Source organism: Artibeus jamaicensis, unplaced genomic scaffold, assembly GCF_021234435.1.
Source record: "Artibeus jamaicensis isolate MK-2021 breed Jamaican fruit bat unplaced genomic scaffold, CSHL_Jam_final contig_889, whole genome shotgun sequence".
Taxonomy (NCBI): Eukaryota; Metazoa; Chordata; class Mammalia; order Chiroptera; family Phyllostomidae; genus Artibeus; species Artibeus jamaicensis.
Genome location: NW_026522005.1, coordinates 3,691,934 through 3,715,344, shown reverse-complemented (window position 1 = coordinate 3,715,344; position 23,411 = coordinate 3,691,934). Strand labels below are relative to the sequence as shown.

The 23,411-nt window shown below is 37.9% G+C and overlaps 1 protein-coding gene across 25 annotated transcripts in view; it reads right to left on the bottom strand.

Annotated features, from left to right (window-relative positions):
* FIP1L1 (factor interacting with PAPOLA and CPSF1) overlaps positions 1-23,411 on the bottom strand; it is a 79,891-nt gene that overhangs the window by 40,001 nt on the left and 16,479 nt on the right. For 9 of the 25 annotated variants that reach the window (XM_053654925.1, XM_053654929.1, XM_053654933.1 and 6 more), the window contains one exon: positions 16,566-16,675. In XM_053654925.1, coding sequence (XP_053510900.1) covers positions 16,566-16,675 — 110 coding nt within the window. Of the gene's footprint in view, positions 1-10,792; positions 10,901-16,565; positions 16,676-23,411 lie in introns of all 25 variants that reach the window. The other 16 variants (XM_053654917.1, XM_053654919.1, XM_053654920.1 and 13 more) reach the window with 3 other exon arrangements.

Here is a 23,411-nt window from a genome sequence, read left to right as displayed (position 1 = left end):
AGCTCAGAGTGGTGATTCCCTTGGAAGTTATTGTCTGGGACTGGAATGAAGTGCTTAGCCCCTCCTGTGGGCTAGGCCAGCATAACCTCTAATGGGAGACTTCTGATATGTCCCCCTGAGCCCCAGGCAGCTACAGAGGACACTGCTGGCTGCACCCATACTGAACCTGCAGCAACCCCTCCCCAGAGAGCTACAGTTGGAGACTGGCAGAAACTGAGTGCTTTGGCTCTGGAGTAGGGGAGGACTCTTTCCTCACTGGATGCCTGACTGTATGATCCCCTTGTAGGGTACCCACTAAGCCCCCTCATCTCAACCCTGGTTGCCATACCCTACGGAGCTCACAATGTATGGAAGGGACTGTGGTTCGTGCCCAGCCTAGACCCACTCTAATCTTTTCTCAGAAAGCTCTGGAGGAAGACCAGGTGACTTCAATGGGAGGTGGAGATGAACCTCAGGGAGCCTCAGTCCATTTACGGATCTGTCTCCAGCTATAAGCTGGATGAAGCCAAACCTTATATACAGACTGACCCCTCCCATGCACGCCCAGGTCCAATAGATACAGACATAAGCAGTAAACAGTGTAGTGGCTCCAGACAGGTAACTCACGACTGGTTACATACATCTGACATTAACCTGTACTTGAACCCTACCCAAGAGGACCTAGAGCCAACATAAGGAGTGGTGGGCCTGAGGCCACACCAGACTTTGACTCAACTAGACAAATAGGTGGCACGCCCAAAGGGAGATTTCAGCAGGCATACAACCCTACAGGGAACAACTGCACCTCGTGCCGCAGCCCCTGTGCAGCATCTCATATAATGACTGAGGTTTATCCTTATACTTTTCTAGCCTGAAGAGTTAACGCTACCCATGGAGAGGCCAACAGCACGCATGACTCAACTACAACAGGGGATACACGTAATCCACAAAAAACACTCCTGGAGCACTAAGCTCAGATGACCTAAAAGATTGGGCCCCTGAGGGCAACAAAACACTTTTATAAGAAAGTCATCATAACAAGTTTGGGAGTCATAGCAGATCTACTTTAATACAGAGAGACAAAATTGAGAGACAAATAAGTATGCCTCAAATGAAAGTACAAGAGAAATGCCTAGAGAGAGGATTAAGTTAAATGGAAACAACCAAAATACCAGATGCAGAGTTTAAAACAATGGTTATAAGGATATTCAAGGACTTAAGGAGAAGGATGGATGAATTCAGTGAGAACTTAGAGTTAGTAAGAATTAAAAAGGACACAGAAACCATAAAGAAGAAATAAATACAGTATCTGAAATGAATATACTACAAGGAATAACAGCAGGACAGAAGAAGCAGAATATCAAAACAGCAAGTTAGAGGACAAGAAAACAGTAAGCACCCATGCAGAACATCAAAAAGAAAAGGAAATTTTAAAAAATAAGAAAAGTTTAAGGGATATCTGGGACAACATCAAGCATAACAACATCTATATCATAGGGGTACGAGAGAAGACAATGAGCAAGGTATAGAGAATCTGTTTGAAGAAATAATGACTGAAAACTTCCCTGACCTTGTTAAAAAAAAATAAAGTCATATAAGTTCAGTAAGTACTGAGACTTCCAATCAAGATTAACCCAGACAGACTCACACCAAGACACATTATAAACAAAATATCAAAGGTTAAAGACAAAGAGAATGTTAAGGGCAGGGACGGTTACCTAAAAGGCAGTTCTTATAAGGCTATCAGAAACACTTTAGGAAAGAAGGGTTTGGCATAAAATATTCAAAATGATGAAATGCAAGGACCTGCAACAAAGACTACCGATGTAGCAAGGCTCTCACTTAAAACTGGAAGTGAAATAAAAAGCTTCCCAGACAAAACGATAAAAAAGACTAAAGGAGTTTATTACCATCAAACCAGTATTGCAAGAAAGGGTAAAGGGACTGCTTGAAGAAGAAATAGAGAGAACATAGGTATAAAGAATAAAATGGCAATAAATAACTGTCAATAATAACCTTAAAAGTAAACAGATTAAATGTATCAATCAAAAAACATAGTGTACCTGAGAGAATAAGTAAACATGATCCATATATATGCTGTCTACAAGAGACCCACCTCAGAACAAAAGATCACACAGAATAAAAACTGAAGGACTGGAATAAAAAATTCCATGCAAATAAAAAAAGCTGGGGTAGCAAGCAATACTTACACCTAACAAAATAGACTTCAAAACAAAGGCCATTACAAGTGACAACGGTCATGAAATAATACTAAAGGGACTGATCTAACAAAAGGATATAACCCTTATAAACATATATGTATCCAACATAAAAGTACCAAACTATATAAAGAAAATCTTGGTGGGCATTAAGGGAGAAATCGACAGCAGCACAGTCACAGTTGCCTATTTTTAACACCACACTGTCAACAATAGATCCATATTCCAGACAAACAAAAAACAAAAAAATTAACAAGGCAACAGCAACCTTAAAAGACACACTGAAAGGGATGGATGTGATTGATATTTAGAGCATTTCATCCCAAAGCATTCTTCTCAAGTGCATGTGGAACAGTCGTAAAGGTGGACCAGATGTTAGGACACAAAATAAATCTTAACAAAGTCAAAAATATTAATCCTATCAGCATCTCCTCTGACCACAATGGTATTAAACCAGAAATCAACAACAACAACAGCAGCAACACCAAAAATTAAAACCATTCAGCACACAGAGGCTAAATAGTATTTTATTAAACAACAAATGTGTTAACAATAAAATTTAAAAAAAAAAATTACCTGTGAACAAATGGAGATGAACACACAACAACCCAAACTTTATGGAGCACAGTGAAAGCAGTGCCGCCTGAGAGGGAAGTTCATAGCACTACAATAGGACTACCTCAAGAAGCAAACAAACAAACAAGCAAAAAAAAAAAAAAAAACAAAACCCCGAACCACCTAACCTTGCATCTAAAAGATCTAGAAGAACAAGAAACAAAGTCTAGAGTAAGTAGAAGAAAGAAAATAATTAACATCATAGCAAAAATAAATGACAAAGATACTACTGAGCCATAAAAAAGGAGGAAATCTTACCGTTTCCTGGAGATAAGATTCCAGGTCCATTCCAGCATGAATAGACCTGGAGATTATGATGCTAAGTGAAATAAGCCAGTCAGAGAAAGACAAGTCATACGATCTCACCTATATGTGGAATCTAATGAACATATACTGATGAGCAAAGCACAAACACTGACCTGGATACAGGGAAAAGAGTAACAGCAGGGGCAGGGGGAGAGGGACAGGAGGAAAGATGAAGAGATTATCCAAAAAAACATATATAGATAACAAAGACACAACAGCGTGGTGATAGCCAGAGGAAAAGGGGAATAGGGGCTATGGTCAGGTGGTCATAGTGGGGGTGGGGGGCCAGAAAGAAACTTTGATTTAGCCTATGGACACACAATGCAGTGTGTAGATGTCTTATGTCCTGTTGAGTCATATACTTCAAACCTGTACTGTTTTGAAAACCAATATAATCACAATAAATTGAATTACAAATTAATTAAGAATTACATATAGGAAAGGGTTCTGTGAGGCTATGTTATGAAAACATCAGTTCTCCTTATAGCTATGATAAATCTTATTGATTTATTTTAAAATCGAAGATGATCAACTAACATTTGATTTTTATCTTTATGCTGCTCCAGAATCCAGTCCCTAAATCAGTGGTTCCCAACTTTGCTTGCACATTGAAATCACTGGGGAGCTTTTAAGAATATCAATGCCCTTGAGTGCACACTGGACTATTTAAATTGGAGTCTCTCTCTGGCCTAAGAAACAATTATTTTTGAACCTCCCCACATAATTCCAATACATAACCAAAGTTAAGACTAGATGCCCAAGAAAATAACTTAAACTTGTTCTTTTGTATAAAAAATTTAAGCCCTGGCCGGTATGGCACATTTGGTTGAAGCATCATCTTGTAAACTGAAAGGTCACTGGTTCAATTCCCAGTCAGGACACATAAACTAGATTGTAGGTTGGAGGAGTATGTGAAAGGCAACCAATCAATGTTTCTTTCTCCCTATTCCTTTCCCCTCTTTCTAGTATCAATAAGCATGTCCTTGGGTAAGGGGAGAAAAAGAAAACAATAAAAGTAATTAATAAAAATCAGTATTTAATTCCTTATTACTAAATACATATTAATAAAGTCATGCCGCCCTGGCTGGCGTAGCTCAGTGGATTGAGCGCGGGCCTGCGAACCATGCGAGCGCGGTTTGATCCCCAGTCAGGGCACATGCCTGGGTTGCAGGCCAGTTCCCAGTAGGGGACACATGAGAGGCAACCATACATTGATGTTTCTCTCCTTCTCTTTCTCCTTCCCTTCCTCTCTCTCTGAAAATAAATAAAATATTAAAAAAATAATAATAATAAAAAATAAAGTCATGCCTATAAAGGTCTGCTAATTAATGTAAGGATGTCATTCACTACATAAATTTTTTATTACTGACCTTTTAGTTCTGTGTGCACTGATAGTACTGCTATACATTTTTTTTTACTTTCAAAGGCACAAGAATAATTTTCTCTATAGTGTATACAGTTTATAAGAAAATTTAAGATATTGTATTTTTATGTGAAGATTTATTAATCAAAAATCCTATCTCGAAAAGTAGGATGTTCAAAATTAAGACCACAGTATTTACTACTATCTTCAGGACATGTAATTTATTTTCTTCAGCACTACATTTAAAAAGACTGATAAATGGGACTTGTGGCCAAGATGGAGGCATAGGTGGAAACACTGTACCTCCTCGCACAACCAAGTTTAAAGACAACAAAGTTTTAGTAACAAAAACGCAGGGAAAACACAGAAAATTGAACTGTACGGAAGTCCAACAACAACGAACCATTCAGCCAGACCAGTAACAGGGGCGGGGACACACAGGAAAGATCCACCTGACCAACCTAGGTGCAAAGGCGACCACTGGTAGACCCCAGGCATGGGGTGGCAACCCTAGTGAGGGCGCAAGGTGGCAGGTTGACCGTGGTCACACCTTCACGTACAGATAAACCAGGCAAAGGAGCGAGCAGTGAGACAGACCACACAGGCTAGGGCCCCAGCAATGGGAATTAGAGCCTGAAAGCACTTACTGGAAAAACTTTCGGGGTCAAGGTGCCAGGAGAGGCTCCCAGGCTCACAGAGAGTTTGTTGGAGAGACCCACAGGGTCCTGGAGGGTACACAGGCCCACACACCTGGGAACCAGTACCAGAAGGGCCCAATTTGCTTGTGAGAAGCAGCAGAGGGTACCGAAATCCTAAAGAACAGAACAAATGCCATTGCCCCTCTCTGACCCCACCCCCACAGACAGCATCACAACCCAGCCACTGGGTTGCCCTGCCCTGGTGAACAACTAAGGCTCTGCCCCTCATATATAACAGGCGTGAACAGACCAAAACATTATGGCTCAAGGACAGCTCAAAGCTCCAGAGCCAATAATTCTAAGCGACCAAGAGATAGCCAACCTCTCAGATGCACAGTTCAAAACACTGGTGATCAGGATGCTCACAGAACTGGTTGATTTTGGTTGCAAATTAGATGAACAAATGAAGGCTAAACTAATTGAAATGAATGGAAATACACAGGAAACCAACAGTAATGGAAATGAAACTGCGACTCAAATCAAAGGAGTGGACTAGAAGGAAGAAAAAAAATGACCAAACAGAAAAGAATAAAGAAAAAAGAATTCAAAAAAATGAGGAGAGGCTTAGGAACCTCCAGGACATCTTTAAACATTCCAATATCCAAATTATAGGGGTACCAGAAGGGGAAGAGGAACAGCCACCAGTGGAAAACTTATCTGAACAAATAATAAAGGAGAACTTCACCAATATGGCAAAGGAAATACACTTCCAGGAAATCCAGGAAGCTCAGAGAGTCCCAAAGAACTTGGACCCAAGAAGGAACACACCAAGGCACATCATCATTACATTAGTTAGCCAAGATTAAAATGAAGGAGACAATCCTAGAAACAGCAAGAGATAAGGGGACAGTCTCCTACAAAGGAGTTCCCATCAGGCTGTCAGCTGATTTCTCAAAAGAGACCTTACAGGCAAGAAGGGGCTGGAAAGAAGTATTCCAAGTCATAAAATCCAAAGACCTACATCCAAGATTGAACTATCCAGCAAAGCTTTCATTTAGAATGGAAGGGCAGATAAACTGCTTTTCAGATAAGATCAAATTCAAGGAGTTCATCATCACCAAGCCCTTATTATATAAAATGTTAAAGGGACTTACCTAAGAAAAAGAAGATAAAAAATATAAACAGTGAAAGATAGCAAACTCACAGTTATTAAGAACCACACCTAAAACAAAAGCAAACTAAGAGGACAGCTAGATCAGTAGCAGAACCATAGAAATGAAGATCACATGGAGGGTTAACAGGTGAGTGGGAGGAGGAGAAGGGGGGAGAAGGTACAGAAAATAAGTAGCATAGATGGTAGGTAGAAAATAGATAGGGGGGAGGGCAAGAACAGTATGGGAAATATAGAATCTAAAGAACTTGAGACACATGGTCATAAACTAAAGGGGGGAATGGTGGGGGAGGGGTGTGCAGGATGGAGGGGAATGAAGGGGGGAAATAGGACAACTGTAATGGCATAATCAATAAAATATATTTTAAAAAAAGACTGATAAAGCCTATGATAGAAGTGGAGATCCAAAAGGAGCTAAACCTTACTGGGTGCCCTCCAACAAGTGCTTTCACAAGCTTTGAAATTATTTAATTCACAAATAAGCTGCAAGTAAAGTTTGTGACCAGTTACTTTCATCTTTCCAGATTTGGAAAGAGGCTCTTTTGTAGAGTGAAGCACTGGCACCAGGGTCCAGGCTCAGGTTAAGACCAACTCCAAAACCTGTCCTTTTTTCAACAAGAAGTATTCTCTATGCTAATTTTCTGGGTTCTGAATTTCGAAAATGTTTGCTTTTTAAGCTATATTAAAAAAAAAAAAAACCCTAAATGCCTCAAGGGGAAAGATGCTAAACTCTGACTCACTGGGAGATATAAATATGTTCACTGGGCAGTCAAGTGTACTCATTTTTATGCAGAGTTTGAAACAAAGTTTTACCTGCCATATTTATACTTAAGTTTTTTTTAATACATCATTGAAAGAAAAAAATACTCTACAGTGAATTTTTAAAAAATAAAGGCCTACATATATCCAATCACATAAAATCTTACAAGCTACACAATATGGCAACATGCAGAGTGCTCAATCAATGCTCTGAAGGTATAGGCACAGCTCTCCAGTACATTATTTGATCAAAACATAATAGGGCCCTGGCTGGTGTAGCTCAGTGGATTGAGCGCAGGCCTGCAAACCAGACAATCGTGGTTTGATTCCCAGTCAGGGCACATGCCTAGGTTGCAGACCAGTTCCTTGCAGGCCAGTCCCCAGCAGGGGAGGCATGAAAGGCAACCATACATTGATGTTTCTCTCCCTCTCTCCTTCCCTTCCCCTCTAAAGATAAATAAAATATTTAAAAAAACATAATAGGAAGTGGTGCAAGAACAAATGAGAAGGTTTCTCTTAGAGTTAGTGTTCACTTGACATTCAGTTGTATTACTATAAGTAATGTGTTTGTCTACTATAAGAATACAAGCAGGTTTAAATATTTCATTGGTTCTACACTGAAAAACAATTTTACTCTTCCTCTTTCAAGAGTCTACATCAGTTAAAAAAGCATTGACCTTGATAAACAAGCTTAACAAAACAACCTAGGATCTGCAACCAATTACCTAAGAGGAATAGAATTTGATATTATAAACTGAAAAAAGAAACACAGACATAAACTGAACATTAGGATAAGTAGAGCAATTATCCATGCAACCAATTTCAATTTTCTGTGTTAGGTAAACTGCTTTATTCTTCTTACTAATTGGTTTTACAAGCATTACAAATCTGAATTTATAACACGAACTTGCACTCATAAAATGCCATTGTTATACACAGTTAGCTTGAACAGTACTATTAAACCAAGTTTGAAAAACACCATTTAAAATATAAATTGAGAAGAACAAGCATGGGATAAGAAGTCTGAGTCCTCAAATACAGTAACTTAAAAGACAGTGATCCCAATCACTAACTGTTCCTTACAAAGAGACTTAAGCAATACTTCAAAAAACTGCACATTTTGTTACATTAATTAACAAGAGCTGGAATTTTGTTTTCTGTCTTATAAAAAGTGTGTGTAGCATTATAAAAGAGAAAAGTAGCTTTTATCTAGAGGTTTTTGTTTTTAATTTTTAAAAACATAAAACACATAAAAAAATATAGTGTCAAATTTCTTCCTACCTACATTCCCTGAGACTAATCACAAAATTAGAATGAGTAGTTTTCTTTCCAAAGCATCTTTTTTGGGGGTAAAGGGGAAGTTATGTATTTATTGTAAGCACTGAAATGTATCACTTTCAGATAGAATATTTTCCCTATAAACTAGGCAATTTATTTTAAGAAATAAACTTGTTTCAAAAGCCAACTATTTTTAAGTAAAAAATTCGACACTAAATGGTTGACATAAAAGAAATTCCAGATGTTAAAGTATTAGCAAAACAAAACAAACAAAACAAATGTAGTTTAAAATTACATTAAAAAACAATGGATTTTTAAAGTATTTCTATGACTTTGCTTATACTTGCCTGAATACAGGTCAACTAGCCTGAACTACAGGTATTAAGAGTAGAAAACACAGGACTGTAGCCCTGGCTTTGCCTTTTAATTAGCCATGAATTTGGCCACGTTCCCTAATTTCTCAGATCTCATTTTCCATATAAACCAGGTACTAGCCAAAAAATAAAGAATTTGAGGATTAACAGGGTTTCCAGATAACACAGCTTAAGCCCTATCATTTCATGACTGTGGAAAGAAAGGCCCAGTGATTTTAGGAAACTGTTCTAAATTCTCACACAGACAAAACCATACTTAACATCCAAATCTAGTACTTATGCCACGAAACAGCTGTAAGTTTAAGAAAGCAGTGTGTATCTTTATATGCAAAGATAGCTACTGATTCACTACCAACAGCAGCATGATGAAAATGAAAGCTCTAACTGTGTGGCCCTTCTGGGATCAGTGAATAGGCTGTCCACATTGTTGGACAGGTTAAAGATAAACCCAGCGTTTTCTTTATGCACTATGTACTATAATAATGAAGTTAAATAATATACAGAAATTATACTGTTAGCATAGCTATCAAACTTTCAGGTTCCACAGGAATATTAAAAGTAAAATGATTCATAGACTCCACATTTGTCAGATCTAATTTTTCATTGTTTAAAATAACTGTTGACATTGCTATTGGTTCTTCAAAGAGAATTTTAGTTTTAAAAACTAAGATCAGTATTATATATACATATGAAAAAATGTCAATTGGTACTTTAAAAATGGTAATATATGCAAATTTTTACTCTAATCTGCTAAAGCAACACGTGCAATTGACACTATTATAAGAATATAGATAGTACAGGGTGGGGCAAAAGGAAGTTTTCAGTTGTTTGTATGGAAAATAAAATAATAATCAATAAATAGTAATAAAAGGAGAAATTGTGTTTTACATACCACTGTCAACGTACTTTGCCCTACTCTGTATATTTCTATCTGCATGAATTATTATATTCAGAGTTTGGATGGTCTTTCAAAAGTGAAAACACTTCTGACTTTGAGACAAATACTCACTTTTGAGAATAACTGAGCTTACTCTTTCCAAAAAAGAAACCCTATCAAAGCAAGTTGACTATAAATTCCTACTACTCTTGAGGAATATGTAAAAGACCCAAAAGAAAAGTAAATCTATGAAAATTAAATTTTGATGTTTCCACCTCTGCTTTTCTTTTAGATTTTATGATCAAAGATACCTAATCATAATTTACATAATTGTGTCTGTAAATGAAAATAATTAAAAGCATTTAACATCAAGCTGCCCAGGCAAGCTTAAAATTCTGTAACAACAATAACATACTTCCCCTACCCCGCGATATACTGTCACCATTTAAAATTTCAAATGGTAAATTAGGAAGGTATTTTAAGTCTATATTTCTAAGTTAAGCAAAGTATAATTGCACAGACTGATGACTGTTGCTATTGCACTTTCGTAAACAAATATTTGCTTCTCACTACATCCCTTAGGACAGGAATTATTATTCCCATTTTATAGGTTCAGAGAGTTTATAAAACCCACCCAAGGTTGTATACTTTGTAAATATAAGACTAAGAACACAAACCAAAATTCTGCGAAGGGTAGATCATGAGTAAAAAATCCACAGCAACAATAAAGGAACTAGTATTTCCTAGGATAGTTGGTAGGCCCACCACTAAAATGGCAGGTTAATGCACTACAGTTGGGATATAAAGGCTGGAATAGTGCCACTGAAGACAATTTTACAGGTCCTAAATACTAAAAAGGTAAATTTTCTTCAACAAGTGGTGAAAAGGATCCAGGGATTTTTAAATGGGTGCATCGTGAGAAAGAAAAATTAAACCTGCAGCAAGGAGGAAAAAAAAATTTACTCAGCACTCTTAGCATGGTTCCTTGCAGTTTACATTACAAAAGGCTGGGGTGATGGGAGGCATGATATGAGGTGATAAGGCCTGATTTATAAAGTAACTTAAACCCTAAATACTATACTAGAAAATCATAATTTAAGGGGTAAAAATGCGGGGCACAGTCTAATAAAAAATTGTTATCTCACTAATAAGACAAAACAAACACTGATGATCTAAACATCAGGGAGTATCCAATGTTTAAAAATAGCCTTACCTTAGATCAGGTGATTCGGCCCTCCCATATCGATCCTGCCACTTCCCAACGCTTGAGTTGGCTTTTCTGGAGGCAGTACTTGTCTGAGACTGAGAAGAGGTGCTGTTTCTGGCGAGATAAATTTTCTATGTTTTTTCTTATATATTGTTGCCTCTGACCCCCCTTGTTCTGTTTTTTTTTCCTTGACATGCTTTTTCTAAAATTCTTTATCATGTTCCTATAGTATCATTCTCTTCAAGTCACATAAAATAATTTGCTGTTCTACTAAGACAGCTAGTGGTATATAAATACAGATGTGATATCAACATTTTATTAACTCTAGAATATTTCTAGAAGTATTTTGCCACATAGATGATATCATGTCAAAATACAGAAATAAAAGAACCAAAGGCTTTCTTCAGGTTATGTTATCAAGAAATAAATTTCTGAGCTTTTATGAAGTAATGATATTGATTTCTGTAGTTTCACAAAACATTCAGAATTATGGTATTTTTTTCCCCCTAGATTCTTCAATAATAGCTGTTAATATTGTCAGGGTAACCAGTAACACTGTCATGTATTTCATAAAACCTACCCTAAATTAAGTATTTCATAAAAATTCACTTCAAAAATCATTTAACTTATTTTTAAAAAAAGGGGGGGACAACATACAGGAAGAATAAACCAGAAACTAAATGAAATGAAACTGGTTATTGACTGGAGTGAAAGAAATAGGGGAAAAAGTGACAAACCTGAATGTGCTTTGGGATAGCCGTGCCTTTGGAATTATGTTAAATATTTTATGTAAAAAGCAATTATGTCAATAAGCATGGTGGAAAAGAAATGCTAAAACTGAATATAAAGAGAAGCAAAAATCGTATTATGTTTTAAATGGTTAATATAGTCACTCTGAAAGAACCTTTCCAAATACAATATTTTGACTATATACTCTCAGTCTAAAAAACAGATGCAAAGATATCTTGAAATCTAATAGGTTTTTTGTAATGGTAGGTATAGAAGTTCTAATGCATTTTATGTGTATTTTAAAATGAAGCAAATGAAAAACACTGAAGTTCTCAGGAACTAGGTTTTCACTATGGGAAAAGGGAGGCGCAGTATATAATAGGGAAAGAAAAGTAGTATCAAACTGGTGGTATCAAACTGAAAAAGAAACTGAAAAAGAATCATGCTAGATGATTGCATGATTAAAATTTATAAATAGAACACACACATGGCAATTTCACACTGAAATTGCTTATTGGCTTTTTTCTAGCTTTGGGTGCTGAAAAGACCTGCAAATAGTGACACCCCAGTAGCAGTAAGCATAAATAGTGCCAAGATTTTGGTTTCTAATTACCAATTCCCACTAAAAGGCATCTTGTCAAAGTGATGGCTGCTTCTGGGAAAGGGCCAGGTAAATTACAAGATAAGCCTAGAACATCTATCTGGTCATGACAGAAAGTAAAAAAAATTCTTAAAAATTAAAAAGATAGGGACATATCAAAAGGTCACAAGAGCCAGTTTGAAGAGGCTCCCATGGACCAAATCTGGAACAATTTGATCATGAGTATCAATTACAGTATATATAAATCAATATATGAATAGTTTATATACCACAAATAAGCCATGCACACACTCTCTCACACATAAAATAAAAATGAGTTTGGCCTACAATAAATAAATAAATGGGGAGAAAGGGAAAGCCCACTTTTTACATAGAATGCCAACTAATAAATGTGAGAAATAACAGAGTTGTTTAGCAAATGACTATTTTGTAGCCATTACATTAATAACTGATTAAAGCAAAAATGAATGGATACTAAAAGTCCTGGAAATTTCTAAGGGAAACAGAATTATTTACATAGTCTGCTCAGGTTACTTATTAAATACAAAGGGGAAACACAGTAACTTTGCACTGCAAAAATCCAAAAGATACCACTACAAATAAGTGATTCAAGTTTTCCTCACTAATAATGGGACAAAGTGACATCATGTACCTCCAGGATAATGCACTGAGAAGGACACAGCATCACTTACGTAGCATTCCTGCCCCCAAAGCAAAACCTGAATCTTATAACAAAGATATATCAACAAAATGATTGGAATGTACTCTTTAAAATTCAGTATCAACAAATACAAAGAAATGTCTGAGATGCTGTCCCAGATTAAAGAACACAGAGATAAGAAACTTAATTGTAATAAATGATCCTGGACTGAATCCTAATCAAGAAGGAAAGAACTTCCAAAAAAGAACTGGCAAAATTTATGGCTTGCATTATGTCTTTAATGGTATTACTGTCTTCTCCCTAAAGTTAATAAAATTTTACTTTCAAAGATGTCTCTCTAATCTCCACAAAAATAAAAAATAGAAAAAAGAAACATTTATCTAGGAAAATACTTCACAATCTCCAAAAAGTATCCTTTTGACCAAGTGAAGATGAATCCAGAAAACAAACTTTCCTAATGAAATTTCACATCCAAAAGTGAAATCCTGGTTAAGTTTCTATAAGGGTTGTGTTGGTAATTATCCATTTTTTTAGCAGTAAAATTTTAAGTTTTTCTATCACTCTTTACCTCCTTTTTACTGCCCCTTATTTACCACTGTCCTCCCATCTCTCCTAAGATCCATGGTCCATCATCAGAACCACTCCCTCAGGTACACTCTCACCTTCATTGTCCCTTCCTTATCCTCTTGTCCTATTTGTCTGGAATAAGCTCAACCTCCAGTACACCGGACTGTAGCTACTCTTGATAAATACATGAATAATAGACAAGGGCAAAAGAAACATACCGGAGAGCAAACTGACTTATATTAAACTCATGACCATTAATCTCAAGAAAAGCTGGAAATGTATAGTCTCTCTCCCCCATGATATCAATTCTTTACTTTACTAACTCATTCCTATCAGCATATTAAATGCTCTAATTTCTCCCACCTTGAAAAAATGTGCTTTCCTGACTCCACATTTCCCTACAGGTACTGCCTAAAATCCTACTTCTTTCCCCTGGTTTATTCACCTCTAAATGATGATTTCAGACCCCCCCACTTGTCAAACATTCAACACTTCCTTCCACTATCCTCCATTTTCACCAGATTCCTCTGCTGCTAAGAAAAAATTAAAGTAGTAAGAGAATTTTCAATTGTTCTCTCACCACTACCTATCCACTTACCTTCACCACAGCCTGCTTTCCCTCCTGTTACTATGAGTGAATTGTCCGTGCCCCTTCTTAAGACTAAATGATCCACTTGCATATGACATCCTATTCCCTCTGACCTCCTTAAGGTCACTGCTCTATCTGTCCCTTCTCTAGAAACTCATTCTCCTAAGGATACAAATATGCTGTAATTTCTTTCATTTTGAAAAATGCTTCGTTCTGATCCTACATTTCCCTCCAGATGCTATACTGTTTCTTTTGCCTCCTCAAAAAAAAGAAAAAAAATCCTCAAAATAGTTATGCTTATTTTCTCATTCTGATTCCTCTCCTTCCATTTTCTCTTGAATCCAAAAAGTCCTTCCAAAGTTTTTTTTTTCCCCCAATCTTCACCTTATACCACTGAAAATGATTCTGGTCAGAATTACCAATGACTCACATTTTAAAATCCAAAAGTCATGCTTAGTATTCTTCTTCTTGGTCTCTCAGTCCTACTTGATGGTTAGTCACTCTTCCTACTTTGACATGTATCCTTTTCCAGATATACACTGGATTTGTTTTCATCCTCACTAACGGTAGTTACTCTTCTCTACTGGTCTCCTCTTACTGGCTCATTCTTATTTTTGTGACCTGCAGAGTACCCCACGGCTGTCCTCTTACCAGTTGTCCATCAGTACACACCTCTTCTGAAATCTTCCTCAGTTTCATTTTATACTACCTAAACACTAGCAACTCTCAAATCTGTATCTCCAGGCCACACCTTTCACCTCTACTTCAGATCCATGTAGCTACTTCCTATGCAAAATGTCCACTTGCATGTCTAATAGGCATCTCAATTTTACTATATCCCCAAATTGAACTCTTGGTCTTTTGCCTGCAAAAGTCACCCCTCCTGTAGTCTTTTCCATCTCAGATATAAAAAATATGTACACACTGTTATACCTTTTGAAGTGCACCAAGTATCTGGCTATACTTCTCACCACCTGCACCATTACTACCTTGGTCCAAGTTACCATAATCTGTTTCCTACATAATTATTAAAATCTCCTAACTGGCCTCCCAGTGTCTGCCCTTAACATATATGTGGTCTGATCTAAATATAGCAGTTGAGACTTTCAAAACTTGAAGCAGATTATTTCATTCCTCTGCTCAAAATCTGATGGTTATTCCCCATTCATTTCATTTACAGGAAAGCCAAAGCCCTTTTAATGCTCTACACAATCTAACCAAAGTTTAAAAGAGAAAGGGGGTGGGGAAGTATGCAAAGTACATAAAATTGCTATTGATTTTTAAATAGTTTAGTTTATTATGATAATAGCAAACATGGATAGAGTATTTATTTACTATGTGGGTAAATACCAATGATCTAAAAAGCTTTACAGAAATTAATCCATTTAATATACATAACTACCCTCTGAGGGAAGTATTATTACTATGTTTTACAGATCAAGAAGTGAAAGAACAAGAATAGGGGATTTGCCAAAGGACACATAGGTAGTAAGTAAAAAGAGCCAGAATTTGAAGTATAGCTCTAGAATCGAAGTTCTTTAACATCACTCTGTACCACAGAACACCATGAACTCAACGAATGAAAATTGGCCTCTTTTAAAATATGGGAAAAAAAACAAACCAAACAAAAAATGCTATATATTAAAAGGATAAATATTCCACAGCTGGTATAACTTCTTGGCCAAACATTTTATGAAACTGCACTTAGTTTAAATATTTCTATTTGGAAATGACCATGACATTAAGATGAGAAGAGAAAGTCAAATTCAATGGCTTTGTGACATTCAATTTTAGCTGAAAGTTTCAAGATATCTATTTTAGGACTAAACTATATAAGGTTTCTTCTTGCATTTGTATATTATAAAATATAATCTCTTATAGCAATTTAAAATTGCAGAGTAACAAGACAGATAACTATAAAATATAAGCCTGTAACACAAAAGGTAAATGATCTGGCTAAGAACTAGTAATAGTTGGGTTACTGACTTATTCCAGGCTCAGGGAATTAAATGATTTAAGTCAAGTGTAACACAAGATTAAACTGCTGACATGGAACTTCCCAAGTCTTATCTAATCCTTTACCATTTTTCTCCTAACAGGCTAATCATTTGTTGCATTCAAATTAAAAGGTACCTTCCAGCATATTTGCTTCTCACAAATAGCATTTTGTGGAATTCAAAGTTAAATGGTATCACAACAAACCAAGAAAAAAAATGGTTTTAATATGAAAGATCTCCCAGGCTAGAATATCTACAATCTCTTTTATTAAAATTAGTAAAACACCTTTAGGCCAATAGGTCTGGATTTAATGAAGTCCAATAATTCTTTATATTATAATAATAATAAGCACAGAAACAGCAAGACACTGCTGTCACCGCCTCTCCTGAATGTAAAACTGTCTCTATACCCACATGTAATTGTAATACCGTACTTCATTTCTTGCTTACTTTTTTAAGATAAAAGAGCACCCAGACAAGTTTATCACAAATAATTCACTTTGTACTAAAATAAAGTAGAATGTTCCGGTTTTTTGGTAGCACACGTGGAGCTTTTTACACTTCATACAGCACTCACTATACAAGGTGCAGATACCAATGCCTTCAATAAGCTGAGTTATAATGGTCTAACTAACCTGCTTGGTGGGAGCCCAGTCTTGAACAACGAAGGAGGAGAAGTAAACTCAGCTTTTGTAGATGGAAGTGCCGTTTCCTTCTCTGAATTTCCAGTTCTTCCCTGCTGTACCTTAAAAAAAAAGGTTATTAGCTTTTTTAATTTAAGAAAACACAAAAATAATAGAGGTATTAAAATAAATTTGTAACATTTGCTTCCAAATTCAGTAGAGAATGTTTTATTGGTATTTAATAAGATTAACCTATTTTAGAATAGCATTAAGTGAAAGATACCGAAGATGATTATGAAATCAAAGTGTTCCCAATAATTAAAAATTTCACATTAATGTCACTTAAAAGTCCAATAAACTGTAACTCTTCAGGACTGTTGTTAATTCCCTCAGATCACCAATTATAAGTCCAAGATACTTGATTACAATGCCATGTTTCAGAAATTAAGAGGTGCTTTGAAGAATTTTCCCATTCCATATTCACTACCCTTAGCCATTCTCACCATTTTCTCTTCAGACTGGGATCTGCTCTAACACAAATATTATTGATCTGCTTCTATATATTTCTATACCATTTCTCTCTTTTCCCACCACCATCACCATCCTGCCAGTTCTATACACTGGCAAGCTGGAACTCAGTTATCTGTCTCCTTAATACCTCTTCTTCCTCCTCTTTATATTTACTTTAAACCAGCTGTCTACTTACTCCATAATTTCTCCCAAATTTGTCCATCCTTTCTGCTCCTATCAGATTCTTTGAGTATGGTCCATCATTCTCCTTTACAATAGTGAAGTATCTTCTTATACTCTTGCTTTTATACCCACCTTCCTACCTTAAAACTGTCATGAATTTGTTAAATATAAACAAATATGAAAGATCTCCCAGGCTAGAATATCTACAATCTCTTTTATTAAAATTAGTAAAACACCTTTAGGCCAATAGGTCTGGATTTAATGAAGTCCAATAATTCTTTATATAATAATAATAAGCACAGAAACAGCAAGACCACTGCTGTCACTGCCTCTCCTGAATGTAAAACTGTCTCTATACCCACATGTAATTGTAGTACCGTACTTCATTTCTTGCTTACTTTTTTAAGATAAAAGAGCACCCAGACAAGTTTTTCACAAATAATTCATTTTGTACTAAAATAAAGTAGAATGTTCCAGTTTTTTGGTAGCACATGTGGAGTTTTTATACTTCATACAGCACTCACTATCCAAGTTGCCATGCACTTGAGTAACATTACACCATCTTTTGTGCCCTATTAATATTCTACTGCCCCTGTTCAGACCAAATTATGCAACTCTCCTTTCCCCGTGAGACAAAGGCCAAGAGACTCTCAGAAACTGTGACTGACACAGTCAAACCAGATTCAATTCCAGAAACCAACTACCTCTCAAATAATCACTGTGAAAAAAAGAAACCCTTATTTATGCATTGGAGCCATTATACTCAGATCTCTTATTAATACTGCCGTATCTAGTGCCTAATTGGTGCCTCAATATAATTAGGGCTTAACATTGACACTTTATGTGAAAAAATTTCTACTGCTTAAAAAAAAAAAAAAAACCGGACTTCCGCCAAGATGGAGGCATAGGTGGATGTGCCGCCTTCTCCCACAACCAAGATTAGAGAAAACTAAATATTAGCAACAGAAAACACAGCCAGAACACGGAAAATTGAACTTTTCGGAAGTCCGTTAACAACAAATTCTTCAGCCTGACCGGTAAGGGGCGAAACCAGCGGCTGGCGGAGCAGGGTTGCACAGGAGGACTCGGCCAGACGCACTCAGGCCGCGGAATCCAGGCGCAGGGTCGGACCTAGTGAGCGACCCAGCGAGCAACCAGGCGAGCGACCTCGGGGGAGACAGCCGGGCCCGGGGCTGCGTGTTGACTGAGGTCGCGCATTTGTGCGAGGGTGGACAGGCGAGGGAGTGGGCGGTTGGACCGGGCCCGCAGGTCCCTACGGCAAGCGGCAGTGGAGGGCGCCGCCATTTCCCTGCTCTGACCCCACCTCCACATACAGCGTCATAACCCAGCGACTCTGAGTGGCCCAGCCCAGGTGAACCACCTAAGGCACTGCTCCTCCGCACCCAGCTGTGAGAAGCAGCAGAGGGGGTCGCCATTTCCCCGCTCTGGCCACACCCCCACATACAGCGTCACAACCCAGCAACCTGGGAATCCAAGCCGCCGCTTCTCACACTTAAAGGGCCCGAACAGACCAAGAATGGCGCGGGAGGATCTCAGAGCCCCAGAAATAAATCTAAGTGATGAAGAAATAGCAAAACTCACAGACGCACAGTTTAAAAAATTGGTGATCAGGATCCTCACAGAACTGGTTGATTATACGGACAAATTAGACAAATATATGAAGGCAAAACGAATTGAAATGAATGGAATTGCACAGGACACCAATAGCAATGAAAAGGAAACTGGGACTCAAATCAATGGAGTGGACCAGAAGAAAGCAAATAATGGCCAAACAGAAAAGAGTCAAGGAGCAAGAATTCAAAGAAATGAGGAGAGTCTTAGGAACCTCCAGGACATCTTTAAACGCTCCAACATCCAAATTATAGGGGTACCAGAAGGGGGAAAGGCACAGCCACCAGTGGAAAACTTATTTGAACAAATAATAAAGGAGAATTTCCCCAATCTGGCAAAGGAAATAGACTTCCAGGAAATCCAGGAAGCTCAGAGAGTACCAAAGAAGTTGGACCCAAGAAGGAACACACCAAGGCACATCGTAATTACATTAGCCAAGATTAAAATGAAGGAGAGAATCCTAGAAGCAGCAAGAGCTAAGGGGACAGTCACCTACAAAGGAGTCCCCATCAGACTGTCAGCAGATTTCTCAAAAGAGACCTTACAGGCAAGAAGGGGCTGGAAAGAGGTATTCCAAGTCATGATATCCAAAGACCTACAACCAAGATTGCTCTATCCAGCAAAACTTTCATTTAAAATGGAAGGACAGATAAGGTGCTTCTCAGATAAGACCAAATTCAAGGAGTTCATCATCACCAAGCCCTTATTATATGAAACGTTAAAGGGACTTATCTAAGAAAAAGAAGTTAAAGAAACATGAACAGTGAAAGGACAACAAACTCTCAGTTATTAACAACCACACCTAAAACGAAAGCAAACTAAAAGGACAGCTAGATCAGGAGTGGAAACATAGAAATGAAAATCTCAAGGAGGGTTAGCAACAGGGGAGTGGGAGGAGGAAAAGGGGGGAGAAGGTACAGAAAATAAGTAGCATAGACAGTAGATAGAAAATAGATGGGGGGGGCAAGAATAGCATGGGAAATATAGAATCTAAAGGACTTGCGACACATGGTCATAAACTAAAGGGGGGGTGATGGTGGGGATGGGGGGTAGGGTGGAGAGGAATAAAGGGGGAATAGAACAACTGTAACAGCATAATCAATAAAAAAAAAAAAACCTATTTAAAAGGCACTGACCCTAATGAGGATGAGGAGTATCAGCATTAAGACAATGAGGATGGATCATAAAAAGAAATGGATCTGATAGACCACCTACCTGACAGGTAAACTTGACAGAATGTGGTGACGGTAACTAAATAGCATTCATTCAAACATTTACTAAGTATCTACTTGTACCAGAATTTGAGACTATACAGAAAAATACAACAAAATCCCAGACCATGGGAAAACACAAACATACAAACAATGAGAACAGTAAAATGAATGCTATGAAAAAAATATCTATGAGAAAAAGCTGCTATGAGAACACAGGAAAAGAAATGTATCGCTCTTCCTGAGGATGTCAGGAATACTCAGGAGTTGACACTGTGGTCTCAACTGCTACCCTGAGCTTTAGTAATTTATATTCAACTCTTACATGTTCAGTAAGTATCTCAAACAAAACTACTGATTTCCCACTACCCCCAAGTCTGGTCCTAAGTCTTTCTCACACAAGTAAATGGTACAATCAGCTGACAACTTACTTAAGAAAAAACTTCCTAGGAATTACCCAATACATATGAATAGCCAATGTTGACTTTACCATTACAATATACATCAAATTCAAGCACTTATTATATTATGTCCACTCCTAAAAGCAGGTCAAACACACTGCCACCTCTCAATCATTCTACTAAATTAACTTGTCTTTCTGCTTTTGTCTCACCTTTCTAAAATCCACGGTCTGTACAGAGCAAAAACAATCTAATTAAAGTATAAATGAACTCACGTCTCTCCCTGCTCAAAATTCTTTAATAGCTTACCAATGCAAACAGAGTAAAAGCTAAACTTCCTAAATGATTTAGGAATCATTTACATGAATGGACATGGGCGCTGCATGTCTTTTCCCTTTTGTTTTCCTCTATTCGTCCCCAACTTATCTTTACTTTGGCTAGTCATAATGGCCTTTTTTCTTATTCTTTTTAACATATAAAATCCTCTTTCTGAGAGCCTTTGAACTAGCTGTTCCTCGAATTCTGAATACTACCTCCCAAGATTGTATCATGGCTACCTTTTTTCCAATCATTCAAGTAGGCCTTCTCTAACCATTCCTGAACACTCTCTATCGTAGTATTATTTGGTATTTTCTTCATAGAATTTCTCCTTAGTATAGTTATCTGAAGTTATCTTATTTACTGTTGTATAGTTATGGTCTGTTTGCTGCCTCAGTAACATGGAATCTTTTAAAACATGGCCAATGGCCAGTATCTACATCCCAAGTGCCTAAAAACAGTGCCTGGCCCTGGCTGGTATAGCTCAGTGGACTGAGCGCGGGCCTGCGAACCAAAGGATCACGGTTCGATTCCCAGTCAGGGCATATGCCTGGGTTGCAGGCCAGTTCCCAGCAGGGGACGCACAAAAAGCAACCATACATTGATATTTCTCTCCTTCCCTTCCCCTCTAAAGATAAATAAATAAAACCTAAAAAAACAAAAACAAAAAAAAACAGTGCCTGGCATGTAGTAAGTGCTCAATATACTATATTATTTGATTGACTTTGGAACTCAGCTTAAATGTCAGTTCTTTCTTCGAAGTATTTCACAGGACACAGAGTTTATAACTACATAAGTTTTGGAATTACCATTTAATCAATACCTATCTTTCCTCTGAAGTCAGATAAACTCTAAGGCACACAGTATATCTATGCCTATAATGCTCACCTCTCCGCACCCAACCTGAGATACTTTCTGGCACAGTCAATCCTCAATTACAAATTGGGAAGGAGAAGAAAGAAGGGTTAGAGAAAAGTGGAAGACGAAAGAAAAAAGAAAAAGGGAAGAGAGCATGAATATAAACAAAGAAAAGGTATCAGGAAGATACGTGCATTTTAAAACATAAAACTGACTTCCGCCAAGATGGAGGCATAGGTGGAGACGCCACGCTTTCTCACACAACCAAGTTTAGAGACAACAAAATATTAGCAACAGAAAACACAGCCAGAACACAGAAAATTGAACCTCTCAGAAGTCTGATAATGAATGCTCCAGCCTGACTGGTAAGAGGGGCAAAACCAGCAGCTGGCGGAGCGGGGTTGCACAGGAAAACTCGGTCAGACGAACTCAGGTGCGCGGATCCCAGGTATGGGGTTGCAAAGGGCAGACCCAGTGAGTGACCCAGTGAGCGACTGGTGAAGCAGCGAGAGTGCAGGGCGGTGGGTAGACTGTGGTGGCTCATTCATGTGCAGACAGACCAGCCAGCGAGCGGGCCCCAGTGGTGGTAGGCAGCAGAGAGGGCCGCCATTTCCTTGCTCTGACCCTGCCCCCACATACAGTTACACAAACCAGAGACCCTGCCCTGGTGGCCCTGCCCCTAAGGCTCCGCTCTTAAGGGGCGAGAACAGATCAAAAATGGCTCAAGAAGCCCTGGCTGGTGTAGCTCAGTGGATTGAGCACGGGCCTGCGAACCACACTACCGCGGTTCGATTCCCAGTCAGGGCACATGCTTGGGTTGCAGGCCGGTTCCCTGCAGGCCAGTTCCCAGTAGGGGACGCACAAAAGGCAACCATACATTGATATTTCTCTCCCTCTCTCCTTCCCCTCTTCCCCTCTAAAGATAAATAAATAAAATCTTTAAAAAAAAAAAATGGCTCAAGAAGATCTCAAAGCCCCAGAGCCCATAACTCTAAGTGACAAAGAAATAACAAAACTTTCAGATGCAGAGTTCAAAACACTGGTGATCAGGATGCTCGCAGAACTGGTTGATTTTAGTCACAAATTAGAGGAACATATGAAGGCTAAACTAATTGAAATAAAGGGAATTGCACAGGAAACCAATAGTGATGAAAAGAAAACTGGGACTCAAATCAAGGGAGTAAACTAGAAGGAAGAAAAAAATGACCAAACAGGAAAATATGAAGAAACAAGAATTCAAAAAAAATGAGGAAAGACTTAGGAACCTTCAGGACATCTTTAATCATCCCAACATCCGAATTATAGGGGTACCAGAAGGGGAAGAGGAACAGCCACGGTTGGAAAACTTATTTGAACAAATAATAAAGGAGAACTTCCCTAATCTGGAAAAGGAAATAGACTTCCAGGAAATCCAGGAAGCTCAGAGAGTCCCAAAGAACTTGGACCCAAGAAGGAACACACCAAGGCACATCATCATTACATTAGTTAGCCAAGATTAAAATGAAGGAGACAATCCTAGAAACAGCAAGAGATAAAAGGACAGTCACCTACAAAGGACTTCCCATCAGACTGTCAGCAGATTTCTCAAAAGAGACCTTCCAGGCAAGAAGGGGCTGGAAAGAAGTATTCCAAGTCATAAAATCCAAAGACCTACATCCAAGATTGCACTATCCAGCAAAGCTTTCATTTAGAATGGAAGGACAGATAAAGTGCTTCTCAGATAAGGTCAAATTCAAGGAGTTCAT